Here is a 24,707-nt window from a genome sequence, read left to right on the forward strand (position 1 = left end):
AAAGAAGGTGCCCATCAGTTGAGAATAAAATTAATATAATGGGATGCTATCATGTCATAGAAAATGACAAATGTGAGTTCAGAGAAGTATGGGAAGACATGTTTGTACCAATGCAGAGTGAAGAAGGGAGCTTTGCTTCACTGTTTTGTTTTTTTTATGACAAAGAAAGACAGAATTCAAATAGAGTTGGGTTTTGTGGGTTGGAAGGTGAGGGGGGAAAAACTATATCTAGGAATGACTGATATAAAAACAAAAAGCATACATGAAAAATTTTCAAAGGTGAAGGTCGGAGCAGCTAGGTGGCGTAGTGGATAGAGCACCGGCCCTGGAGTCAGAAGGACCTGAGTTCAAATCCGGCCTTAGACACTTAACACTAGTTAAGTGACTAGGCAAGTCACTTAACCCCGAGTGCCTCACAAAAAAGAAAAAACAAAAAAACCCAAAGGTGAAGGTCATTGATCATTTGTACACTAGAGATGTCTCTGAACCCTGGGCCCCAACTCAACCAACAATTAAGAGGAAACTCAAGAAATCAGGAGAGCAGTCCCATTTCCTAGCAGTCATCAAAGTGAGGCTGGCTAGAAGGGATTCCATTTCATAAGGAGGATGAACTGGGTTCCTTCTAACTCTTGGGATCCTGAATCTATGAATTAAGGGAGGAGATAGCAAAGCTCTAGGGCTGTCAAGGATTAGTATCCATCTATTGCCAGAGTCTTAGGGGCCTGGCCAGGGTTGGTGGAGAACCTATTTGAGGGAACAGAGTAGGCCACAGCTTTCTTTTATTTTATTTTTTTAAAATATAATTGAATTGGGGGCAGCTAGGTGGTACAGTGGATTAAAGCACCGGCCCTGGATTCAAGAGGACCTGAGTTCAAATCTGACCTCAGACACTTGACACTTACTAGCTGTATGACCCTGGGCAAGTCACTTAACCCTCACTGACCTGGCAAAAAAAAAAAAAGAAAGAAAGAAAAAATATAATAGAATTAATTAATTTTTGTTACATTTTAAGTTCTGAATTGTCTTCCTCCTTCCATCCCTCCCCATCTTGTGCTAGAGAAGGCCACCGTTTTACACAGATTTATAAATATATGTAAAATCATACTATGCATACTTCTATTTATCAGTTCTCTTGCACTGTTTTACACAGATTTATAAATATATGTAAAATCATACTATGCATACTTCTATTTATCAGTTCTCGTGCTGGAGGTGGAAAGCATCTTCCTTCATAGGTCCTTTGTAATTGACTTGAGTATTTATAATACTCAGAATAACGTGGTTGCTTACAATTATTCTTTGAACAACATTGCTCTCTTGATTCTGTTCATTTTACTTTTCATTATCTCAAGCAAGTCTTTCCATGTTTTTCTAAAGTCAACCAGCTCCTCATTTCTTACAGCACAATAGTATTCCATCACAATCATATACCACAACTTGTTTAGCTATTTCTCAATTGACGGGCATCCCGTAGGCCACTGCTTTCTCAGAAACTTAAAGTGAAGTAAGAGGATTGGACATAAAATGTCTGGGAAACTTGTTTAGAGTCTGGGGATAAGATAAAGGCCTCTAGGCTGGAGGGAGGCCTAAATGAGGCTTATCTCATGGGCTGGACCCAACTGTTCTCTATTACTCTGAATTGGGAGTATACTACATAGCTTAGGGGAAGTGGAGTAGAGACCAGGGATGGGGGGGAGAGAGGAGAATGGAGGAATGACTATGCCTGATTTGGGTAGCCTTATTCCCTAGCTAGGTGCCTCAATTTTACAGTTTCTAACATGGGAATAGATTATGTCAAGGAGTAAAAAATAATTGTCTTCCCAATAGGTCTGTCCTTCTTACTTCCTATGAGACTGGACTTCCCCAAGGGGAGAACTTAGTCTTGCTCCTATGCTCAGTCTCCATATTTTAAAAGGGGAAGATTCCCCCCTCCCCTTCCCATTCTTTTAGAGACATGCAGCAATATGCTACAAGTGCAAAGAGAACAAATCTATAGGATTTTTGCACCGGAAAGAAGCAGAGAGAATATAGTTCAACCCCTTCTTTTTACCAGTGAGGGAACTGAAGCCCTGGTAGGTTCAAAAACTTGCCTAATATGACGCAAATTGCTTAAAATGGCAGGTATGAAATACACACCCACAGCCTCTGATTACACATCTAGTTCTCTTGTCACTGAACTACCTTGCTGTCTTGGTTCTTGCTGCCTTGAGTCTTGGTTCTACACTAATGAGCTATGGGTAAGTGACTTTCCTTTATGAGCCTCAGTTGCCCCATCTTTAAATCGGGGCAATGGACCTTAGCTCATGCTAATCCATTCCAGCTCTGACAAGCAGTACCAGCTGCAGTCCCTTCCAATTCTGACATTCATCATGGACACTAGGCTTGGAGACTGGAGATCTGGGTTCAAATTTGGGGTCTGGCCCTCACTAGCTGTGTGATCTCAGGCAAATTGCTCCCCATCTCACCTAAGACACTCTCTCTAGCTGGACCCAGACCGTGCTTCACATCCATCCCCCTTGCACACCACAGCGTCTGCCCTGATGCCCTGCATGCTGTCCTCTCCCCACCCCCTTCTCCTCCAGTACTTTCCGGCACTTGCTCTGGGAATCATAATTGAATCATTGCAACCACAGCCTCTGGAAAGAGCATGGCTCCACTCGGCGTGCCTGTGACTCCCCAGACCAAAACTCCATAGCACCCCACCCTCCACCACACGGCAAGGCGGTGTTGCCTCCCCCTGTCAGTATGCATATTCCTTGAGGTCAGGGGCCCTCTCACTTGGGTATCTGCACCCCCAGTGCCCAGAAGGGTGCCCCACACACAGCAGGTATTTAGATGCTTTCGTCCATCCATTCATCCATCCATCCTGGACCTCATTTTCCTTATCTACAAAATGAGGATAACAGAGGAGCACTTCCTTCCTTCCAGGGCTATTTTGTGGAGAGCCAAAGTCTTCCCATGACATGCGGTGACTACAGAAGGCAGAATAGGAGTGGTCTTCGTGCCCAGCCTCCCTCAGTGTTGGGGCTCCGGGTTCAGCTCGCCTCTAAACTCCAGATGGGGACAGCAACAGGCGACAAGTGTCCTAGCCTCCTGGGCCTGGCCTTGGCCTGCCCAACAACCCTCATCTTGGAGCCAACCCTGCCAGCCCCAGATCTCTCCCAACCTGTCTCCCTCCCCCCCTCTTCCGTTCCTCCTTCTGGGCCTTCCCTCCATCTGTCTTACCTCCACCAGCTGGCTCCCTGCCAAGGCGAAAGCCAGAGAAAGGACCCCGAAGCCCAGGGCCGAAAAGGGGCTGAAGAAAGGCTGACGCCTCATGATCTTCTTGCCTTGCTCCCACATCCTGGCTCCGTCCAGCCGGCTCTCCTTGCTCACCTCACCACGGACCAGAGCCTAGGCCTGCCCTGTGATGAATAGCCTTGGGGAGAAGGCTGGCTGCTTACCAGACTGGATATCTCCCCCACCTCGCTCCCCCCACCCCATCAGCGGTCTCTGCAGCCGCCTGCCGCCTGCTGATTGTCCAGTGGCTCAGGTCCGGTGGGGGTGGGGAGAATCATTTATTCATCAGGGAGGTGGAAGGGTATCCTGTTCCCCCGGGGGTAGGGGGGTGGGGGGTGAGAAGAGCATGGGAGAGAGATTTATGTCAGGAGATGGATTTTTGCTGTTTGGGGGGGAGGGACTTAAGGCAAAGCCAGGATGAGTAGCCTCAAAATCTGGGTTCAGGTCCCAGGTGTGGCATTAACTCACTCCGTGCCCTTGGACAAGCTCCTTCCTCCCTTCCTGAACTGGGCCTCAGTTTCCATATCCATGAAAGAAGCCTGTTAGACTCGCCGTGAAGGTTTCTTACAAATCAGAAATCCTGTGTTCTATTGAGTCTAGGGTCTGTCAAGGGTTGATATTCTAAAGATTCCTGTCAGTTTTGATGTTATCTGTTCCATAGTTTAGGTTCCCAAGTTCCTTCAAGACCAGACATTTGATGTTCTGTGTTCTAAAGTGGCACTCAACTCTACATTCTCTGTTGTATTTTCTAAGACCCCTCTCAGCTCTCACAAGCTGTGATTTTAACTTTTTGCCTAGAGGACAAAGCACCCTAGCCCAAGCTGGCGTTCCATCCGTAGGAAGCTGGCCCATGAGTCCAAGTGTCCAAGGGCTCGGGGCTCTCTGAGAAGCCCCTCTCCACAGGGGAGGCTCCCCCGGGGCTCAGGGCCCCAAAGGCTTGACTGTGGTGGTGAAACGTGCTTAATTATAGCACCCCGCAAGAGAGGAAAGTCCTAGCGGCCACCCATGCCTCAATGGGGGGGAGCGTCGCTGCCCACTTCATAGGCTATGTTTCTCAGCTCCTGAGCGATGCGGGGAGGAGCCTGGGGCTGGTAGTCATGGCGATCAGCATCATGCGCTGAGCTCTCCTTGGCCGTCCAGCTGCACACAGCTTTGGTCACCCTGGAACCCGGCCAGCATTCTGGAGAGGAGGGAGGGAAATGGGTGCAGCAAGAGCTCGGATAGCGTGGGGGAGAAGGAGGGCGGGCGGAGAGAGAATGTTCCTGACGGATCCAGCAGTGTCTACACAGACTGGGCAGTGAAATCATGCAGTATGCTGCGGAGGATAAATCTCCAGGCAAGACTCCCTTCTGGGCCAGTCGGCTTTACAGAGAGATTGACTCTAAGCCACTCACTGAACCCTAACCCCAGCCACAGACTGGTCCATGAACTTGAGACACTGGGAAGAAACTCTGTGAACACAACAAATGTGGTTAAGATGTTGAGCCTTCAGTGACACTTAATCAATCATTAAACGTGAGAGAACTCACACAGGAGAGAAACCCAAAGTGCTAGTTCCTTAACTTATAGTAACATTGTCCATTTGACGACAAACCTGTATTAAAATGTGCCCAGCAATTTTTGTGTATGCAGACAAGACACACACAAATAATCTGGTCTTTTTAAGAGGCAAGGGGGCTCAGTAAACTCCGATATAAAAGTTTATTCTTCATCTTCTCCATGTTATCTTGACCTTTTTGCATACGTTTTTTTTTCTTAAAAATCTGGAATCTGGGTTCTAATGTTTTTATTCAGAGCAACAACACCATGCAATGACAAGTTATATTTTAAAATGTAGCTTATAATAGCTTTAAAAAAAAAAGGACCAAAATATTGATCCAAGACTAATTAGGAGGTTATTGCAATAACCCAGGTGAGAGGTCAGATGGGGCCAAGGCTGGGATGGTGTTCAAGGGAGGATAGAGAATGGCATGGATATGGAAGTAGAATGGATAAGACTTGGCATATTCCAAATAGAATTATATTTGTTCCCCGCCCCCAGCCTTGTGTTCCTCAATTCAGCTTATTCCCAACAAAGCATCTCCTATCTGTAGGGAACTGTGTACTGTGTTGGGAATACAGAGATGAAAAACAACAGGACCCTTCCCTCAAGAAGTTTACAAGTGGGGGGGGAAGAGTAGGGATACTCAGAGAAATTCTGGTGATTCGAACGAACAAATAAATAAATGAAGGAAGGAGCGAATGAATAATGAACAAAGGAATAAATGAATGGGTAAATAAATAAATAAATAAATAAGCAACAAATAAACAAAGAAAACAATTCTTAAGAGAATAATTTTATTTTTTCTTAATTACATATAAAAATAATTTTTAGCATTCATTTTTATAATTTTTAAGTTCCAAATTCCTTCTCTCCGTTCCTCCCCTCCCTCCTCCTTAGAAAGGCAAACACTTCAATCTAGGTTATACATGTGCAGTCATGCAAAACATATTTCCTTGTTAGTCAAAACAATTAAAAAAAAAAAAGAAGTTTACAAGCTGGTCTCAAAGTTTACAATCTGAGGTGGAGACTTAAGCATAGGGAGAATGAAGAGGGAGCAATCATAGCGAACATTTATAGAGCAGCCAAATACATTAGGTCATCTGATCTTCACAACAATGCTTGGAAGGTAAGTGCTACCATTATTCCCGAATGAGGATCCTGAGGATGGCAGAGGTGAAGTGACTGGCTTGCTAGTTAAGTGTCTGAGGAAGGATTTGAACTCCTCTCCTTGACTCCAGGTCCAACGCTCTATCCACTGGGCTATGGAGCTGCTTAAGCATTTATCATAAAGGCCCCCGGGGGAGGGGAGGGTCCATGCACAGTATTCCCGAACCCTGGGTGCCTGCCCCTTGGTCATGCTCTCTTGGACTCTCACTTTCTCTAGATCTGGGTCCTCAATCCACCATAAAAACGCTTGTCTTTTCCAAATTTTCCATGGGGCATTTGCAGGATTTTTCCTGAGGCGAACTTGGGAGAGGCCTTAAGGATACATCTGGACTTTCTTCACACACGGCCAGGAAAAGGAGGCAGCAAAGGCACAGGGTGGCCAAGGTGGGGTCCCAGAGTCCCACTCCTGGGCCAGCGATTACAAGATCTGCAGTCAGGCTACTACTGATGGAACACTGGCCCCCTCTTGTGACAAGAGTGTGAGCTGCTGCTGTGCTGCTACCGTTGAACAAAGGTGACAGCCACAACGTGGCAGCTCAAGCTGTCATTCCAGACAGAGAAGGACTCAGCTAGGCAGGTTCCAGAGGGAGACGAGAGAGTGGAGAGAGCGAGAGGGCATCCAGGGAAGCGCCAAAGAGGAGGCTGTTTGAGATTTCCATCACATAAAGTGGCACGTCCATCACATGATGTGGTGTGTTGCATGTCATTGCATGACTTCCTGTGGCATAGCTATTGTGTGGGGCTCTGTTGTGTCATAGTGTGTCCCGGTGTGTTTGTAGTGTGTTCATGCAGTGCCTGTCACATGACACAATGTGTTATCACATGATATGGTCATTGTCTGTTGTGTCTGTCACATGATGTAGGCTATTGTGCCACTGCTGTGTCATGATGTGATACTAGCACCCACCTCCTCCCAAGGTTGTTGTGAGGATCAAATGAGGTGATATTTGTAAAGTGCTTTGCAAACCTTAAAGTTCTGGCTATTATTCTTGCTCGGGTCAGCCACGTCCAGTCTCCCAACAATCCTTTGCAATAAGGACAGTCTCTCTAGAAGTTAAACCAAACCAGACAGTCCTGGGCACAAGAGACCAGCACAGGAGAGGGGCAGGTGGGTCTGTTGCATGATGATGGGTGAAGTTGTGTCAGAGGCAAGTTCCACCATTGACTCTCATGGGGAGGGTGGGAATTGATGTATTTTCTCCTCCCCCACTGTGGGTTACCCATTAAGGTCATGTCGTGGCCCACTAGGCGTGCAGGACCCCCCACTCTGGGGATCACAGGAGTTGGAAAGGACTTGAGAAATCCAGTGCAATCCTCTTGTTTTACAGAAGAGGAAGTGGAAGGCGGCAGAGCTTAAGCACGTTGACCAAGGTCACCCAGGCACCAATGTCAGAGTGGAAATTAAAGCCAGCTCCTCTAAGTCCAAAGACAGCTTTCTTTCCACTAGACCAGTCCTGCAGCCCTAAATTCCTAGACCATGGAGGCTAAGGAGGCATGAAGGATAATGCGTCTGTCCTCTGCCATATTTTTCTTTTCTCTTGGGCTCTTGGTGTCCTTAACTCTGGCTAAATTCATCTGGAAAAATGTCCTCAATCACCTGATGCTCCTTCCCTCAACCATCTGTGGAGTTAGTTGTTCCTTCTTCTCCAGGCCCCAGTGATCCAGCACTGGTCCCATTTCCCATTCCCTCACTCGGGGACTCAGCCTACTCCTTAACCTTCTGTGTGTCAAGGACGCACCCCTTGGGCAAATCTGATGAAGCCTCCCCCTCAGAATAATGTTTGTAAATGCATAAAGTAAAATTCAGAGAATTACAAAGGAAATCAAGTAAATCTAAATGTAAACAAAAAGATGCCTAGACTTGTTACTTGGTCTCCATTGCCAGGCCAGACCCCTATCTGGAGTAGTGAGTTCAGACCCAGGAGCATTTTAGAAAAGACATTGACAAGCCTGGGCAGGTCCAGAGGTGAACAATCAGGACAGTGGCAAGACTGGACAGCAGACCTAGGAGCATCAGTCCAAGAAACTGATAATGTTTAGCCTCGAGAGCAGAGGATTCAGAGGGGACATAATGACTACCTTTAAGGTTGTAAAGAGCTGTCATGTGCAAGACAGACTTGGCTTGTTCACCTGGACCCCTAGCAGTCAGGGGAAAGGAGAATTACAGGGTGGCAAATTTCAGCTTAGGGTAAAGGAAAAACTTCCAGTTGTAAGTATGCTAAAGCAGAATGGGCTGCCTTGAAAGGTACTGAGTTCCCCATCACTGGAAGTGTTCCAGCATCCCATCTGGTATGGTAGTATATAAATTGCACATAAATGACTTATATCTGATTGCTTACTGCCTCCAGGGAGGGGAGAAGGGAAGGAAGAAAGGAGGGATAGAATTTGGAACTCAAAACTATAAAAAAAAATGTTTATTATTTTTTAAAAAGAAGAGTAGCTAAGTCCATTAAAGAATTAGCCCTGAGGAGTGATCTGATTGGGTCAAACAATCCATCAATAAACATTTATTAAGTGCAAAAATAAATAAATAAAAGAATGATATATTCTTTTGGAGATTTGTGTATTAAGTGGGAAATCATACTACATAACCTCCAAAGCCCTTTCCAATTTACACAGAATCCATAGAATTCCATGGTCTCCTTGCCTCCAATCTCTACCCAATTCAAATCCCTCTTTCATTTTGCCACCATGTTTCTTCCTTTGTTTCCCCTGATACTTAGGGGATAAAGTCCAAACTCTTTCATTTGGCAATTCCAGATTTGTTGCTGTTGTTGAGTTGTTTTCCAGTCTTTATGACCCCATTTGGGGTTTTCTTGGCAAAGATAATGGGGTAATTTTCCATTTCCTTCTCCAGCTCATTTTACAGATGAGGAAACTGAGGCAAACAGGGTTAAGTGACTTGCCCAAGGTCTGAGTAAGTGTCTGAGGCCAGATTTGAACTCAGGAAGATGAGTCTTCCTGACTCCAAGCAGAGCAACTCTATCGACTGAGCCACCTAGCTGCCCCAATTCCAATCTTACACTATGCTATTCCCCTATGTACACCCCCTACTTTAGCCTGGTCAGTCTCTTCATTCTCCCTGCCCAATGCCATACCCATTTCTACTTTTGCCCCTTTGTTCATATGTGCACAATATCTGCAACCTCCTCCTTTTTCCTTTCCGCTAATCCATATCCATTTAGTCTTTCAAGAAAAAAAAAAAAGCTCAACAATTGATCTCTTACAGGAAGCCTTCCCAGATTTACCCCAATTATCATTGATCACTCTTTTATTCCATGACCATTCCACATGATTGGACTCAGTTGTATTTAAATGTAAAAGTTTTCACCTTCTGATATGTTACTTATGTTCTCTTTCAGCTAAATTGTAAGTAAGCTCCCTGTGGGTAGGTGCCATGTGAAAGGCACTAGACTGTAGTGGTAACAGCACAGGTCCTGGAGTCAGGACATCTGGGCTTGAATCTTGGCACCACTAATTTTGTACAAGTCATTCACCTCTCTGCATCAGTCTCTTCACCTGTACAATAAGGATGATGATACACAATAACTTCTGCATCAGGGCACCCTTCCTTTGAGGATCACTTGTTTCTCTGGCTTGTCAATTCTACCCATTCCCCTAAGGACAGTCACCAGCTCCCCTTACAAGTACCAAGGCTTACAAAGCTTTGAGAATAATATAATTTGGGGCAGCTAGATGGTGTAGTGGATAGAGCACTGGCCCTGGATTCAGGAGGACCTGAGTTCAAATCTGGCCTCAGATACTTAACAATTACTAGCTGTGTGACCCTGGGCAAGTCACTTAACCCTAATTGCCACACACACACACACACACACACACACACACACACACAAAGAAAGAAAGAGAGAATAATATAATTTACAACGTAAGGGGTAATGATTGGGAAATGGCTAAAGAAGTTGTGGCACATGAATATAATGGAATATTACTGTGCTATTAAAATGATGAGTGTGAAGAGAAGCATGAGAAAATTTTTATGAATGATGCAGATTGATTACAAGAACCAGGAGAGTGGCATATACAATGACTACAACAATATAAATTTAAAAACCCAAAACTTAATGATATAGAATTATAATGACCATACTTGGCCCCAGAGATTAGAAAATGTATCTTCTCTGCAGAGGTGGGGAACAATGGGTATAGCATACTGCATACACTATCAGATTTCATTAATGTGTTTGTTAGTTTGCTGAACGGATTTTTTTCCTTCTATTTTTAGTCTTTGTTACAAAGGATAGCTCTCTAGGTAGGGAAGGAGGGGATATATTCAGAAATTAAGGTAATACAAAAATAACATATGTCAACAAAATTAAGTGTTTTTTTAAAGGACACTAAAAACAATTTTTAAAGACATGGAAAGCGTTCATTTATGAACCTATGGAGAGCGAATAGATACTTCTCCCCCACCCACCCCGAACAGTCTCTATGAGTTATAGTATTGCCTTTGTTATTGGGTCCCCAGAAGTAGGTACATCAGTGTTATACCCCCTGCTGAGAACACTTTGTATCATATTACTTTTTTCTTTTTTTTGGACAATTTTCCTCCAATTGTTTCTCGTTGTTCCTGTTCTACTTCTCCACCATGGGTCTCTTCCGCTCCCTTCAGGTGTTTCCAGTCACTTACTTTTGTCCCAGTGGTCATTGTGTACAACAGTCCCCACCCATCAGCTCTCTGATGGTGTGTAATCATTGGTGCTGTGAAGCAGAGCTAAATTCAGAGACGAGGCCTAAGAGAGCAGATTTAATGACTCCTAGAAGCTGGGCAGGCCTCTGGGCTAGAGGGGAGGTGAGGGATGTTCCCTGGGAGCCTGGGGTGTTGTGGCTTTCAGGACACAACAGAGGAGGGAACCCTGGATGGTCCTTGAAGAGGCACCTCCTAGGACTTGCCACATGATTGCTCCATGCTCCCTTGTCGGCCTCTTGTTGTCTTGCAGGATGGCTCAAGTGCTTTGTAGAGGATGGGGAGGTATCCACCCCTTTGGGTCTGATGGACTTCTCCCCTGTGTAGTCATAGACAAGGAGTTGTCAGAAAAGGACCAGGGCCGGATGGAAGGGGTCCCTTACATGGGTATAACTAGGGTGTGAACAGCTTGTCGGACAGCGAAAGCCTCAGCCAGATAAACAGAGAATCATCCTTAACTGCAGCCCTTAATTGTCATCCCCATCGAGCTTCATCATCCAGGCTTGCAAAGTGCTTTACATTTGCTATCACCATAACCCCATGAGGAAGGCACTACTGTTGCCTCCATTCTACATCAAAGAAAATTGAGGCTGAGAAGATTTAAGTGACTCCCTTAGGTCCCACAGCTAGTAAGCGTCCAAGGTGGCGTTTGAAAGTAGGTCTTCCTTGGGGCAACTAGGTGGCGCAGTGGATAAAGCACCGGCCCTGGATTCAGGAGGACCTGGGTTCAAATCTGGCCTCAGACACTTGACACTTACTAGCTCTGTGACCCTGGGCAAGTCACTTAACCCCTATTGCCCCGCAAAACAAAAGAAAAAAAAATTAGGTCTTCTTGACCCAAGGTCCAGCTCTCTATCCACTATGCTGACTTGCTGTCAAATAGAGTCTTTGGACTGTTGGGTGTATAGTAGAGAGAAACAAAGGAGGTGTCCACACCAAGATGAGGGGAGGCCTGGGGACAGAGGCAGAGACCTCCCTCACTCCCTAATAGGAGAATGTGGAGTTAAGAGCCCAGAGAGCAAAGCCAATGTAGAAAAAGAAGACAACATCAGTATGACCTAGGATGTGGTGCTGGCTGTGGGTCCTCCAAGGCTATGCCAGGGGAAGTCCTACCATGATTCCTTTTATATTGCACTCCACATCTGTTTTCCAAGGACAGATCTGGTTCAAGTTCAGAGAGGCTCACCACCAGGTGGTTGCAAGGTCGTGAGTTTTATGGGGTCAGCATCTCTAGAAGGTATCTACTGGGAAGAGTTGCAATTGCATCAGTGGATGGGGTTCCCATCCTCTGAGTACTGAAATACAGTGTCTACAGTGGCCTACCTTCATATGTACTGGTCCAGATTTCTGCCCCGATTGAAGAATTTATTTGATTTTTTTTCCCCACAACTACCTAGCATCATGTCCTGTTTGCCAAACAGGAAGAAGGTCAATTCAGGACACAATGTGGCAAGCTTCCACACTCCAGCCTCCTTCCCATCTCTACCTATCCAGCCTCCAGCCTACAAGACAAAGAGCTTGTCCCGAAGCTCTCAAAGGTCCTTCCAGCTCCGATATTCCATGTTCTTGGGTCTAAGAGCCCTCTGAGCTCCTCCAGGACATGATGCTCAGAGATGGGAAGGAGGCTGGAGTATAGAAGCTTGCCACATTGTGTCCTGAATTGACCTCCTTCCTGTTTGGCAAACACTCATTTCCTGAATTTCCAGGCACAGTGAGAATCTCTAAGGAATTGGGGGTGGGGGGGCTGAGAGAGAGAGAGAGAAATAACTTTGGCTCTAGCCTCTGGCTTTGAGTGTACAATCCAGGGCCTGGCTTCTATTTAAAAAGTCGGTGCTTCTGCTAATGGCCTGTGGTTCCAGAAGCATTAGGAAAGTCCCCTTACCCCCAAATTATCCTTTGAACTCAGGCGCCTGCAGCAGATTACACAGGGCAGGTGGCAGGACAATCTCCCAGGGTTGCCATTCATTTCAATAACCCTTTATTAAGCACTCCATTCTTTTTCCGAACCCCTCCACAGTTGGAAGTGTTTGTCTGCAGTTAATACCCTTGCAGAGGGAAAGAAAGCATTGAAATAAATGAATCAATTTGGTCAAATCTAGGAATCATTCGCTGGGAATAATAAAAAGAGGGCCCATTGTGTGGAGTTTTGATAAATTCATTACAACAAGACAATGCCAAAAAACAGAGTAAGCTTGACTGAGGCCAGAACACCAGGCTAGGCACCAGCATCAATATGAATTTTACAGAAGACATTCCTTCCCTTGGAAGTTTACATATTATCAGGAGGGTTGTAGATCCAATTTAATTCCATTCAAGCCCTGTGTAGGGCTTTATGCTAAATGCTGGCAGAAATGACACATAACCCTTATCCTGACTTATTCAACAGCGTGGATTAAGCATCTACTATGTGCAAAACACTGCACAAGCAGAGCACAACGCTGTTGTTGTTGAGTAATTTCAGTTGTGTGGGATTTACTTTATAGGAATTTCTAATTACCACGATCTGTTTCTTCAGCTGCACAGTGGTAATAATAATGTTGTCGTTCAGTCGTTTTCAGTCATGTCTAAGTCTTCTTGACCCCATTTGGGGTTTTCTTGGCAAAGATCCTGGAGTGGTTTGCTCTTTCCTTCTCTGGCTTATTTTACAGATGAGAGAACTGAGTCAAACAGGGTTAAGTGACTTATCCAAGGTCACACAGCTAGTGCCTGAGGCTGGATTTAAACTCAGGTCTTCTTGACTCCATGCCAGACACTCTATCCAGTGTGCCACTTTAGGTGCTTAATAAATGTTTGCTGGTTGATTTTTTAAAAATTGGCACAAGGCACTGAGAATATGAAGACAAAACGAAGTTGACTTTGTCCTCAAGGATCTTGTATTCTTTTGGAGGGACAACAAATACAAAGATGAGTAAATACAAAGTAATTTGGGGAAAGCACCAGCTCTGGATTCAGGAAGACCTGAGTTCAAATCTGGCCTCAAACACTTGACACTTACTAGCTGTGTGACACTGGGCAAGTCACTTAACCCTCATTGCCCCACAAAAACAAAAACAAAGTAATTTTGGGAGATTGGCACTAAAAATTGGGGAGGAGGAGGAGGAAGAAAAGCATTTTGTCACAAGTAGCACTTAAGATGGGTCTTGAAGGAAGTTAGAGATTCTAAAAGATGGGAGTGAGGGAGGGAGGGTTTTCTAAGCATGAGAAAATAGTGTTGAAAGAAAGGAGAGAAAATATTGCATGTGGAAAAAGTAAGCAGACCAGTTTGGCTGGTATGGAGAGTGTACAAGGGGGAATAACAAAAAAATTATTCTGGAAAGGTTAGAGTCAGTCTGTGTAGGGATTTAAATGCCAGAGTTCATCTGGAGGAACAAAAGGTCAAGAAACTCAAGGGAAATGACAAGGGGGAAAAATGGGAAAGAAGGAAACCCAAGAGTAGCAGATCTTAAACCGTTCTACAAAGAAATATTCATCAAAACAATTTGCTAATGGTTAAAAATTAGAAAGGCCAATCAATGAAACAGAATAGGCACAATGACACACAGAAGAAAACAAGCCCACTAACTTCAAGTTCAATATAGCCAAAGGTCACAGCTGCTGGGTAAGGACTTAGTATCTGACAAAAACTGCTGGGAAAACCAGACAGTAGGTTTACACTAGTACCTCGTACAATATACCAAGATAAGTACCAAATGGAGATATGATCTTTATATACAAAAGGTAGAACAAGGCAGAAATTACCTTTCAGAGTCATGACCAAACACAATAGAAAGGATCACAGAAGAAAAAAAATGGGCAATTGTGACTAAATGAAACTTAAAAGTTTTTACACAAATCAATTCAGCTAAGATTAGAAAGGAAATATACTGTATAACCACAGAATAATCTTTGCAGGAAGTTTCTCTGATAAAAGGATTGTTTCCGAGATTTATAAGGAACTGATTCAAATTTATAAGAACAAGAGACATTCTCCAAATGATAAATGGACAAAGGATATGAACGGGTAGTTTTTGAATGAAGAAATTGAAGCTATGTATGACCATATTTTAAAAATTCTCTGAGTCACTAATAATTAGGAAAATGCACATTGAAGCAACTCTGAGATTCTACCTCCCATTTGTCATATTGACAAAGCTGATCGAAAAAGAAAATGACAAATGTTGGAGGGGCTGTAAGAAGACAGGCACATTGATGCAGTGTTGATGGATCTATGAATTGCTCCAGCCAATATGGAAAGCAATTTGGAACCATGCCTCCAAAGTTATTAAACTGTGTGCACCCTCTGACTCAGATATATATTCCTACTAGACCCACACTATAAAGTACTCAAGGAAAAGAGAAAGGGGACCATATGCACAAGAAATATTCATAGCAACTATTTTGAGAGTGGCAAAGAACTGGAAACAAAGAAGGTATTCATCAGGTAAGAAAAAGCTGAACAAATTATGGATGTAACAGAATACTATTGTGTTATAAGAAATGTTGAGGACAGCTTCAGAAAAACCTGGGAAGACCTATATGAACTAATGTTGAATAGAGTGTGGAGAGAGAAGAAGACAAATTGTATTTAAACATTATAAAAATAAACAATTTTGAATGACTTTAAAACTCTGATAAACTCAGTGATCACCCACGATTCCAGAAGACCAACGACCAAGATTGTTATCTATCTTCTAACAAAAGGTGATGGACATGAAAGTTCTGTGATTTACAGTAATAGTACTACCATAGTAGAATATTGGTGTTTGTTTTTTGAATAGATCTTGTTTCAGGGAGAATTTGTGGTTCATTGAAAGAACTAATAAATTTCCAAAGACACTCTGACCCATTCTCTCCTTTTTGTTCAATCCAGGGCCCAATTCACTGTCCATTTACAGTGTCTGCCTAAATACATACATGCATGCTTACACACATGTACACATATGTGGCAAGGTGGTCTCCCCTGTAGGGGCCAAATTTAATATGGGGAGAGTTAATTGAGTGGCTTGAGAGTTAATTGGGTGACTCGCTGTAATATTGGGGTTCAGAAAATAATGAGGGATCTCTAGGTCCAAAGTTTCCTCCCTTCCAAACTGCTTTTTTTTAGTTACTTCTCCCAGACCAATAAGAAAGAAGATTAACAACCTCTTTTCCACAAACAAATCAGGTTTTATTAATGGGAATAAAATATATGACAAAGGTGAAATTAATAAAGTCAAGGACAAGGGAATAGGGGAAGAGAAAAATGGATAAACTCCCTGGCTCTAGCAAAGACTGAGACAATCCCCAAACTTGCTTCCAGCTCAGCTAATTCGAAGAGCTGGCCTTGTTTCTATTAACTCACCACCTGGGGTCCATAGTTTCTATAGGAGTCAACTGCGCAGCCCCTCTCCAGTCCACTCTCAGAAGCTCACCAACAGGAAAGAGATCTCCTCTCAGTGAATGTTCTCTTTTCTACTTTTTCTTTCCCTCCCCCAAAAGGGAGGTCCTTCAAGTTGCTTGGCCAAGAGTGGTCCCTCTAGTGACGTCAGTAGTATATGTCACTCAGGGCAGGCCAGGTGTGTCCTATATCTAATCATCTCAAGTAGGTACTTAGTCAGTTTCTCAAACAATACTAGATCAATCAGGTGGGACCCCTGGGCATCTGCCAAATTCCATTATTTTATCACACCCCACATGTAGGATGTTTCCCCACTAAATAAATGTGTGGTATTAAACACGTGGCTAAAGTGGGTTTTACTTGGCTATAGCTATTAATTGCAAGGATTTTCTTTTGCTTTGGAGGGGATGGGGAGAGGTAAGAGGCAGAGAAAGTAAATTCTTGTTTAAAATATTATTATGATCATTTAAAAAAATAAATGTCATAAGAATTTATAGTTCATTCTAAAAGCAATGGGAATCCACTGCAGCTTCTTGAGTAGGTGGAATAATATAATCTTATATTTTAGGAATATCCATTTGATAGTTGTGTGAAGGATGAGGGGGCAGGGAGAGGCTAGAGCCAGAAAGACCAGTTGGGAAGGTCTTGCAATGATCCAAGCAGGAGGTGATGGAGACTTATACTAGGGAGGCAGCCATGTAAGTAGAAAGAATGAGATAGCGATGACAGATATTGTGAAGATGGAATTGACGAGACTGATGGGATGTGGGGAATGAGGGAAACTCGCTCTGAGGTTGGGAATCAGCATGACTGGAAGAATGGTGGAGTCCTATGGGAAAACAGAGAAGTTGAGGAGTGAGGGATTGGGGGTGGAGGGTGGACTATCGAGTTCTGTTTTGAAGCTATTGAGTCTGACAAGCTTACAGGGTATAAAGGTGAAGATGGTGACTAAGCAGTTGGTACCCCAGGATGGGGCTCAGGAGACAGACCAAGGGGCTGACAGTCCAGAAGGGAGAAGACACAAGCTGATAGCTAATAACACTCAATATCACACTATAAATACATCATTGAAGAGTAGGACAAAGTGTTTTGTGAGGTCCCAGGGGTAAAGCTGCTACCAAGAGCCTCCTTGTTATGGTTATGGGTGGGGTTAGAAATGCAAAGGTTCTTCTTCTTGCGTGACAGATGAGGAAAATGAGGCTAAGAAAGATGAGCTCATACGCCCAGTCACACATAGCTAGTAAGTAGCAGAGCTAGGACCTGAATCCAGGACCTTTGACTCACATCCAGCATATTTTCCCTTTACTGCCCCACTGCCTTCTTAAGGCCCAGGGCCCTTCAAGGGAAACCTGTGTGACCTTGAGCAAATCACTTCCCCTCTTTGGGCCTCAGTTTACTGTAGAATGAGGTAGTGGGAATAGATGGTCCCTGAAGGTCTTTCCAGTTCTAAATCATGTGATCAAGGATGAGCCCTTGGAGAGAGATATATTCTTTTTCTTTCTTTCTTTCTTTCTTTTGGGAAGGACAGGGCAATGAGGGTTAAGTGACCTGCCCAGGGTCACACAGCTAGTTAAGCGTCAAGTGTCTGAGGCTGGATTTGAACTCAGGTCCTCCTGAATCCAAGGCCAGTGGTTTATCCACAGCGCCACCTAACTGCCCCTCTTTCTTTCTTTTCTTTTCTTTTTTTTTGGGGGGGGGGGCAATGAAGGTTAAGTGACTTTCCCAGGGTCACACAGCTGGTAAGTGTCAAGTGTCTAAGGCTGGATTTGAATTCAGGTCCTCCTGAATGCAGGGCCGGTGCTTTATCCACTGTGCCACCTAGCTGCCCCCTCATTCATACATTTTTAATGACCTCTTTTGATCCAGTTTTCCTTCATAATTCCTTGAAGGTAGGAGGTAATAGGGACTAGCTCTCCAGGCTCTGAGTCAGCAAGGCCTGCCTCCCAATGCCACCTCAGACTCTTTCTATTTGTGTGACCTTGAGCAAATAACTTGACCTCTCTGTGCCTCAGTTTCTTCATCTGTAACATAAGGGAATTAGACTCGTTGACCCCTAAGATCCCTTCTAGCCCTGAATCTATTACCCTATGCTCATGCCTACTTTGAGCTTCTTCATTGCCCACTGGGTGATGGTCATTTTCAATTATTCAGAGGCTGTGGTGTTCTGTGACTTAAAGCAATAGCACTACAATAGTAGACTACTGGTGATTTTTTTTAATGGGTCTTGTTTCAGGGAGAATTGGGGAGTCATTAAAGAATTATGCAATTTCCCAAAAGCAACCTGACCAAATATTATGTCCTTTTTGTTCAATTCAGAGCCCACTTCACTGTCCACTTCCAGCATCTGTTTACGTACGTACATACATGCTTGTGTAGCAAGGCTGTCTCCCCACATGCAGCATAGGGTGTCTATTTGGCTGGAAGGGAGGCAGGCACAGACACATCTCAAGCATTCCCTCCCATCCACCATTCTTCTCCAAAGGAGACTTTAATTCCTGCCAAGAAGGAAAACAGTAGGTTGGGGCTAGAAGCTTGGCTGCTCTCCTCAGAGAGAGGGGATACAGGCTAAAATTATAGTGATCCACTCCCTTAAATATTATGGATGTAGGGGGTATAATTTTTCAAATTCAGGCTAAGCTCCTAATATTGCTATTTCCTAATGGAGAAAGGAGGACCCCAAGTTTTTTATCCAAGGCTTGACTCTCTTTCCACCAAACACCAGTTCCACAATGAACACACACAACAAAGAGCAAAACATTTATCTTTATCCCAAGAGATAGCAAAACAGAAAGTATACATAGAAGAATATGTTCTAGACAATATGGAGTGAAGGAACTCTCTCACTGGGATCAAGGTAATGCAGCTCAAATGAAAAAGAAAATTAAAAAAGAGGGAGTTCCAGATATCACCCAAGAAGAAGTTCCCCAAAGTCTCTGGCGCAGCAAGCTGAGGTTAGGGACATGATGGTGACAGCCAGCTTGGCTTCTTCCCAGAGCCTTTTTCTCCCTTCATGGCCTGAAGAGATAATGTGGCAATGCACAGCCCACTTGAGCTAGAAGCCACAAGAACCCAAAGAAACTGAAGAGAGATTTTTTTCCTTCTCTCCCTTCTTGACAACTGTCCTGCTGTTCACACAGTCCCAGCATACCAATCTCCAACAATAAGGAGAGAGTCTCATGCCAGTAAAGTAGGGCTACACATACATGCATACATACATACATACATACATACATACATACACACATGCATACACACATACACACATACATACATGTTAATGAATGATCTTTACAGGTCATCCATTTAATTGCATAGCCTAGTCTGGACTATAAGTATTCTTCATCCATTTGATTTTTCCTGTGTGGATGGTTAAGCTGAACTCTTGTAGTTCAAGCTTAAAACTTAGAATCAAGAAGAACTGATTTCTAATGAAAAGTGGGGGAAAGAAAGCTTACCAAAGAGATACAACTAAGCAAAGTTACCTGAAGGACAATTACAGTTGAAACTGGAAGGGGGCTATCAAAGAGACAAAAGACAGGAAAGATTCTTCAAAGATTTGTTTAACAAACTTTTTTCATCAATAAAAACTGTGGCTTCACTCAGTAAATGTTTAACAACTAGCTATCTAAAAAACCCAAAAGTACTATTTTTAAGTTCAATCTGCCTTTCTCACATTTCCTCCATCATTTTCTAAGTCTAGATGATCAACAAAACAATAAATTAAACCCCAATTTGTAAATTCCTTCACAGATCATCACCCTGTCAATCTTCCCCTTATTCTCTCTAGGTTTTCAGGATGCTGCTCTCTCCTGGATCTCTTCCTACATTACTTCCACTCTATCATCACCACCCTGAATGTGCTTATTCAGATTGTAGATATAGCACTAAAGGGAACAGAGATGGGGGGGGAAAAACCCACACAGCTAAATTCGACCAAAAGGACAGAGAAGGCAATCCTTGCTGGATGGCACACAATTGTGAGAGTATCAGGCAGAGGGGTTGTGAGACTCAAACAGATACAAAGCACTTTGCAAGCCTTAAAGTGCTACATAAATGCTAATTATTACTATTAGCCTCTAGTGGACCAGGCCTCTATTCTGCTGGTGACTTCATTCTCTGAACCTTCTCCTCTTGAGCTCAAGCTGAGCACTTTGGAAGCGTGCCAGTAAATGTTTAACAACCAGGCTGGGAGGGGGGGGGAGGGGGAACGTGTGCACACACACTTTTTAGTTTAATCTGCATTATTGACACATTCTTAAGTCTAGACAATCAACAAAACAATAAATCAAGCTCTGATTGATAGCAAGTATAGATTTCTGAAAATTTAATAATTTCCTGAGTTCTCATATACTTTTGGTGTTGGAGGATTGATTCTCAAGGCATCTGAAGGAGGTGAAGGTACTCCTGACAAAAATCTCAGGCCTTATTACTAGCACAAATAGATGACTGAGAACATGAACTACTGACCTATGTGCCTACTTCCTTACCTTTACAAAATTTCTATGAGATAAATTGAAAGTGTCCTTAATGGGGGTCTTAGAAGGAAATGAGCAGACTTATGAGAGCAATACTGCACAGCAAACTACATCTTGGCCATCTCTCTTTTGAGGATCTCTTTCTGGAGGTGATTGGTGTATTCTTTCAATTTCTATTTTAGCTTCTTCTTCTAGAATTTCAGGGCAATTTTCCCTGAGAATATCGTGGAAGATGTTGTCTAAGCTCTTTCCTTGATCATGGTTTTCAGGTAGACCAATACTTTTCAAATTATCTCTCCTGGACCTATTTTCCAGGTCAGCAGTTTTTCCCAGAAGATATTTCACATTGCCCTCTATTTTTTTATTCATTTGGATTTGCTTTATTGTGTCTTGGTTTCTCATAAAGTCACTGGCTTCCATTTGTTCAATCCTAATTCTTAGGCAATTATTTTCATCAGAAAGCTTTTGTACCTCCTTTTCCATTTGACTGTTCAAGCTGTTGACTTTTTTCTCATGTCTTTCCTGCATCACCCTCATTTCTCTTTCCATTTTTTCCTCTACCTCTCTAATTTTATCTTCAAAGTCCTTTTTGAGCACTTCTATGGCCTGAGACCAATTCGTATTTTTCTTGGAAGCTTTAGATATACGGGCCCTGATGTTGGCATCTTCCTCTGAGGGTACCCCTTGGTCTTCCTTGTTACTGAAGAAACTTTCTATGGTCTTCACCTTTCTCTGTCAGCTCATCTTGCCTTTCTTTTACTAGACTTTCAACTCCTTAAAGTGGGGCACTGTTTCCAGGCTGCAGTATCCCAAGCTTAAGAAGTCCCACGTGGTATGATTTAAGGAGAATCAGGTTCTTCCCTCGCCTGGCCCGTTTCCTGGTCCTAGATGACCCCAGACCAACTTGCCGATCAACCAGCTTTGTTTGTTGTGGTTATTAGCTCCGATGAGCCTGTGCCCCTCCCCTACCTGGGCCACTTCTACTGGAGCCTAACACCTGGTTCTAAGTAGGGGTGTAAAATCCAAGTTCTGCCTTAGCACCGGCATAGACCCCTGTAGTCTCTCCCCTGCCCAGGGCTCAGCCCACTTACCAGACTGTGAGCTTAGTTCCAGACGACACTGTTGCTTCAGCTGATTCAGAGGCTCTGGAGGTCTCCTTCTCTGGTGAGGACTTCCTGAGACGGGATCTGTGTCAGGGTGACTGTGGGGATGGGCTTGACTCCTGTATCAGTACAGCAGCTCCCTCCTTCTGACCTTCCAAGCTGTTCTTGGTTAGAAGATGATTTCAGCACATTCTTCTGTGAGTTTTGCTGCTTTGGGTATTTTCCTATGACCTTATTTGGATGTTTTTTGGAGAGATCATGTCATGAGTTCGGGAGCTCACTGCCTTTCCTCCGCCATCTTGGCTCTGCCCCGGAAGTCCTTGGCCATCTCTCAATTGACTATGAGGTGTAGAGAATATAAAATCCCATGAGTTTTACTTTTTCTTGATTTAAAAAAACGAAAACATTTTCTTTGGTAGAGCTAAAGACTACCTGAAAGGCTCTCCTCCAACAATGGGTCTCCCACTTGCATATTAAAATTATCCAAGATTCCTTGAGAGCTGTCACAGCAGAGATAACCTTGCTCAATGATCATTGGTATCCAGCAAGTCATAAAAGACGGAGCCACATGCTTGTCAAAAGTGTTTACTTCCAGGCGCAGCTAGATGGCGCAGTGGTAAAGCACCGGCCCTGGATTCAGGAGTACCTGAGTTCAAATCCGGCCTCAGACACTTGACACTTACTAGCTGTGTGACCCTGGGCAAGTCACTTAACCCTCATTGCCCCGAAAAAAAAAAGTGTTTACTTCCAATATCTTATCTATTCCCATATGAAAAAATGCTCTAAATCTCTAATGATTAGAGAGATGCAAATAAAAACAACTCTGAGGTACCACCTGACACCTATCAGATTGGCTAAAATGACAAAAAAGGAAAATAATAAATGTTGGAGAAGCTGTGGGAAAATTGGAACACTAATCCATTGTTGGTGGAGCTGTGAACTGATCCCACCATTCTGGAGAGCAATTTGGAATTATGCCCAAAGGACAATAAAGCTGTGCATACCCTTTGACCCAGCAATACCACTTTTGGGTCTTTTTCCCAAAGAAATCATGGAGGGGGGAAAGGGATCCACATGTACAAAAATATTTATAGCTGCTCTTTACATGGTGGCAAGGAATTGGAAGTTGAGGGGGTGCCCATCAATTGGGGAATGGCTGGACAAGTTGTGGTATATGAATACAATGGAATACTACTGTGCTATAAGAAATGATGAGCAGGAGGAGTTCAGAGAAACCTGGAGGGTCTTGCATGAGCTGATGATGAGTGAGATGAGCAGAACCAGAAGAACATTGTACACAGTATCATCAACATTGAATGTTGATCTACTGTGATGGACTATATTCTTCTCACCAATGCAATGGCACAGAAGAGTTCCAGGGAACTTGTGATGGAAGAGGATCTCCAAATCCAAGGAAAAAAAAAAAAGAACTGTGGAGTATAGATGCTGAATGAACCATACTATTTCTTTTGTTTTTGATGCTGTTGTTTTTTTCTATTTTGAGGTTTTTCATCATTGCTCTGATTTTTTTCTCTTATAACATGACTAATGCAGAAATATGTTTAATGTTATTATGTGTATATATATATAGATATAACCTATATCAGATTACCTGCTGTCTAGGGGAGGGGGGAGGGAAGGGAGGGAGGGAGAAAAATCTGAAATTGTAAAGCTTGTATAAACAAAAGTTGAGAACTATCTTTACATGTAACGGAAAAAAATAAAATACTTTATTAATTTAAAAAAAAAGTATTTACTTCCTCTGTGAAGCAGATCCAGTGTAGTGTCCAAGTCGAGGAGGGATTCCCTAGAGATGTTGCACAAAAACTTGGAACCAAACAGAGCTTCCTGGATGAGATCCATAACTACTCCAATCATACAGTGCAAAATTTTGGCAAGTTGCAAATGACCTTGGATTATTAGTTTAGTTAATCTACTTATTAGTTTACTCAATCATTAGTTTATTTGTTGAATCCAATCTGGATTGGTGTCAACTGATGATCCACATTGTATTTATTTGTGTCAGGTTGGGGGAAGAAAGGGAGAAGAGGGGAGGGACTGTTGGGGAACGGAGGCTAAAAGACCTCAATTCTAATTCTAGCCCAGTTGCTAGCATTTTCTATAACCTTGGGTAGTTATGATATCATAGAATCTTAGAGTTGGAAGGGATTTCAGATGTGGAATAGTCCAACCTTCCAACCAGTACAGGAATCTTGCCTATAACAGCCTGGACAAGTAGTTGTCTAGCTTTTGGTTGGACACTTCCAGTGATGAGGAGCTCACTACTCTTCAAAGCAGACTATTCCATTGAAGGAATTGGGAATGTTTACCCTCAAGAAGAGAAGACTTGGGGCAGCTAGGTGGCGCGGTGGATAGAACTACAGCCCTGGAGTCAGGAGGACCTGAGTTTAAATCTGGCCTCAGACACTTGACACTTACTTAGCTGTGTGACTCTGGGCAAGTCACTTAACCCCAATTGCCTCACCAAAAAAAAAAGAAGAGAGGACTCAGAGGTAATACCTAGGGTGTAACTGGGTGACTGAGAGGATAATGGTACCCTCAATAGTAATAGTGAAGTTAGGAAAGGGGGAGCTGGAAAGATACTCAGTTCAGGTTTGGATATGATACATTTAAGATGCCTATAAGACTTGTCAATTGAAATGTCCAACAGGCAGTTGGAAAAATGAGATAAATGGTCAAGAAAGAGGTTGGGGCTGGACAAATAGGTCTGAGAAAAATCTGCATAAAGATGAGAATCAAATCCATGGGATTCATGTTGAAACCACCAAGCCAAATAGTAGAGAGGGAGAAGAGATGATGTCCCAGGACAGAGATTTGGGGGGCCTAGTGGTTAGCAGATATGATGAAGACCCAGAAAAGAAGACTGAGGAGAGGCCTGTTGGGTAGGAAGAGAACTAAAAGAGAACAGTGTCAAGGAAATCTAGAGAAAAGATTATCAAGGATGTATATGAGCGATATTGTAGGGGGTAGAATTGACAATATTTGGCGAGTGATTGTATACATGGAATGAGGGAGAGTGAAGAGTTAAGGCTGACTCTGAGGATGGGAATCTGGACAT

General features: G+C 43.4%; 1 protein-coding gene across 1 annotated transcript in view; it reads right to left on the reverse strand.

Moving 5' to 3' along the window:
• The window catches only part of TMIE (transmembrane inner ear), a 31,237-nt gene extending 27,881 nt beyond the window's left edge, over positions 1 to 3,356 (reverse strand). The window contains exon 1 of the mRNA XM_043979752.1: positions 3,226 to 3,356. Coding sequence (XP_043835687.1) covers positions 3,226 to 3,342 — 117 coding nt within the window. The 5' untranslated portion in view covers positions 3,343 to 3,356. The remainder of the gene's footprint in view (positions 1 to 3,225) is intronic.
• Positions 3,357 to 24,707: the final 21,351 nt, after the last annotated feature.

Source organism: Dromiciops gliroides, chromosome 1 (assembly GCF_019393635.1).
Source record: "Dromiciops gliroides isolate mDroGli1 chromosome 1, mDroGli1.pri, whole genome shotgun sequence".
NCBI classification, from domain to species: Eukaryota; Metazoa; Chordata; class Mammalia; order Microbiotheria; family Microbiotheriidae; genus Dromiciops; species Dromiciops gliroides.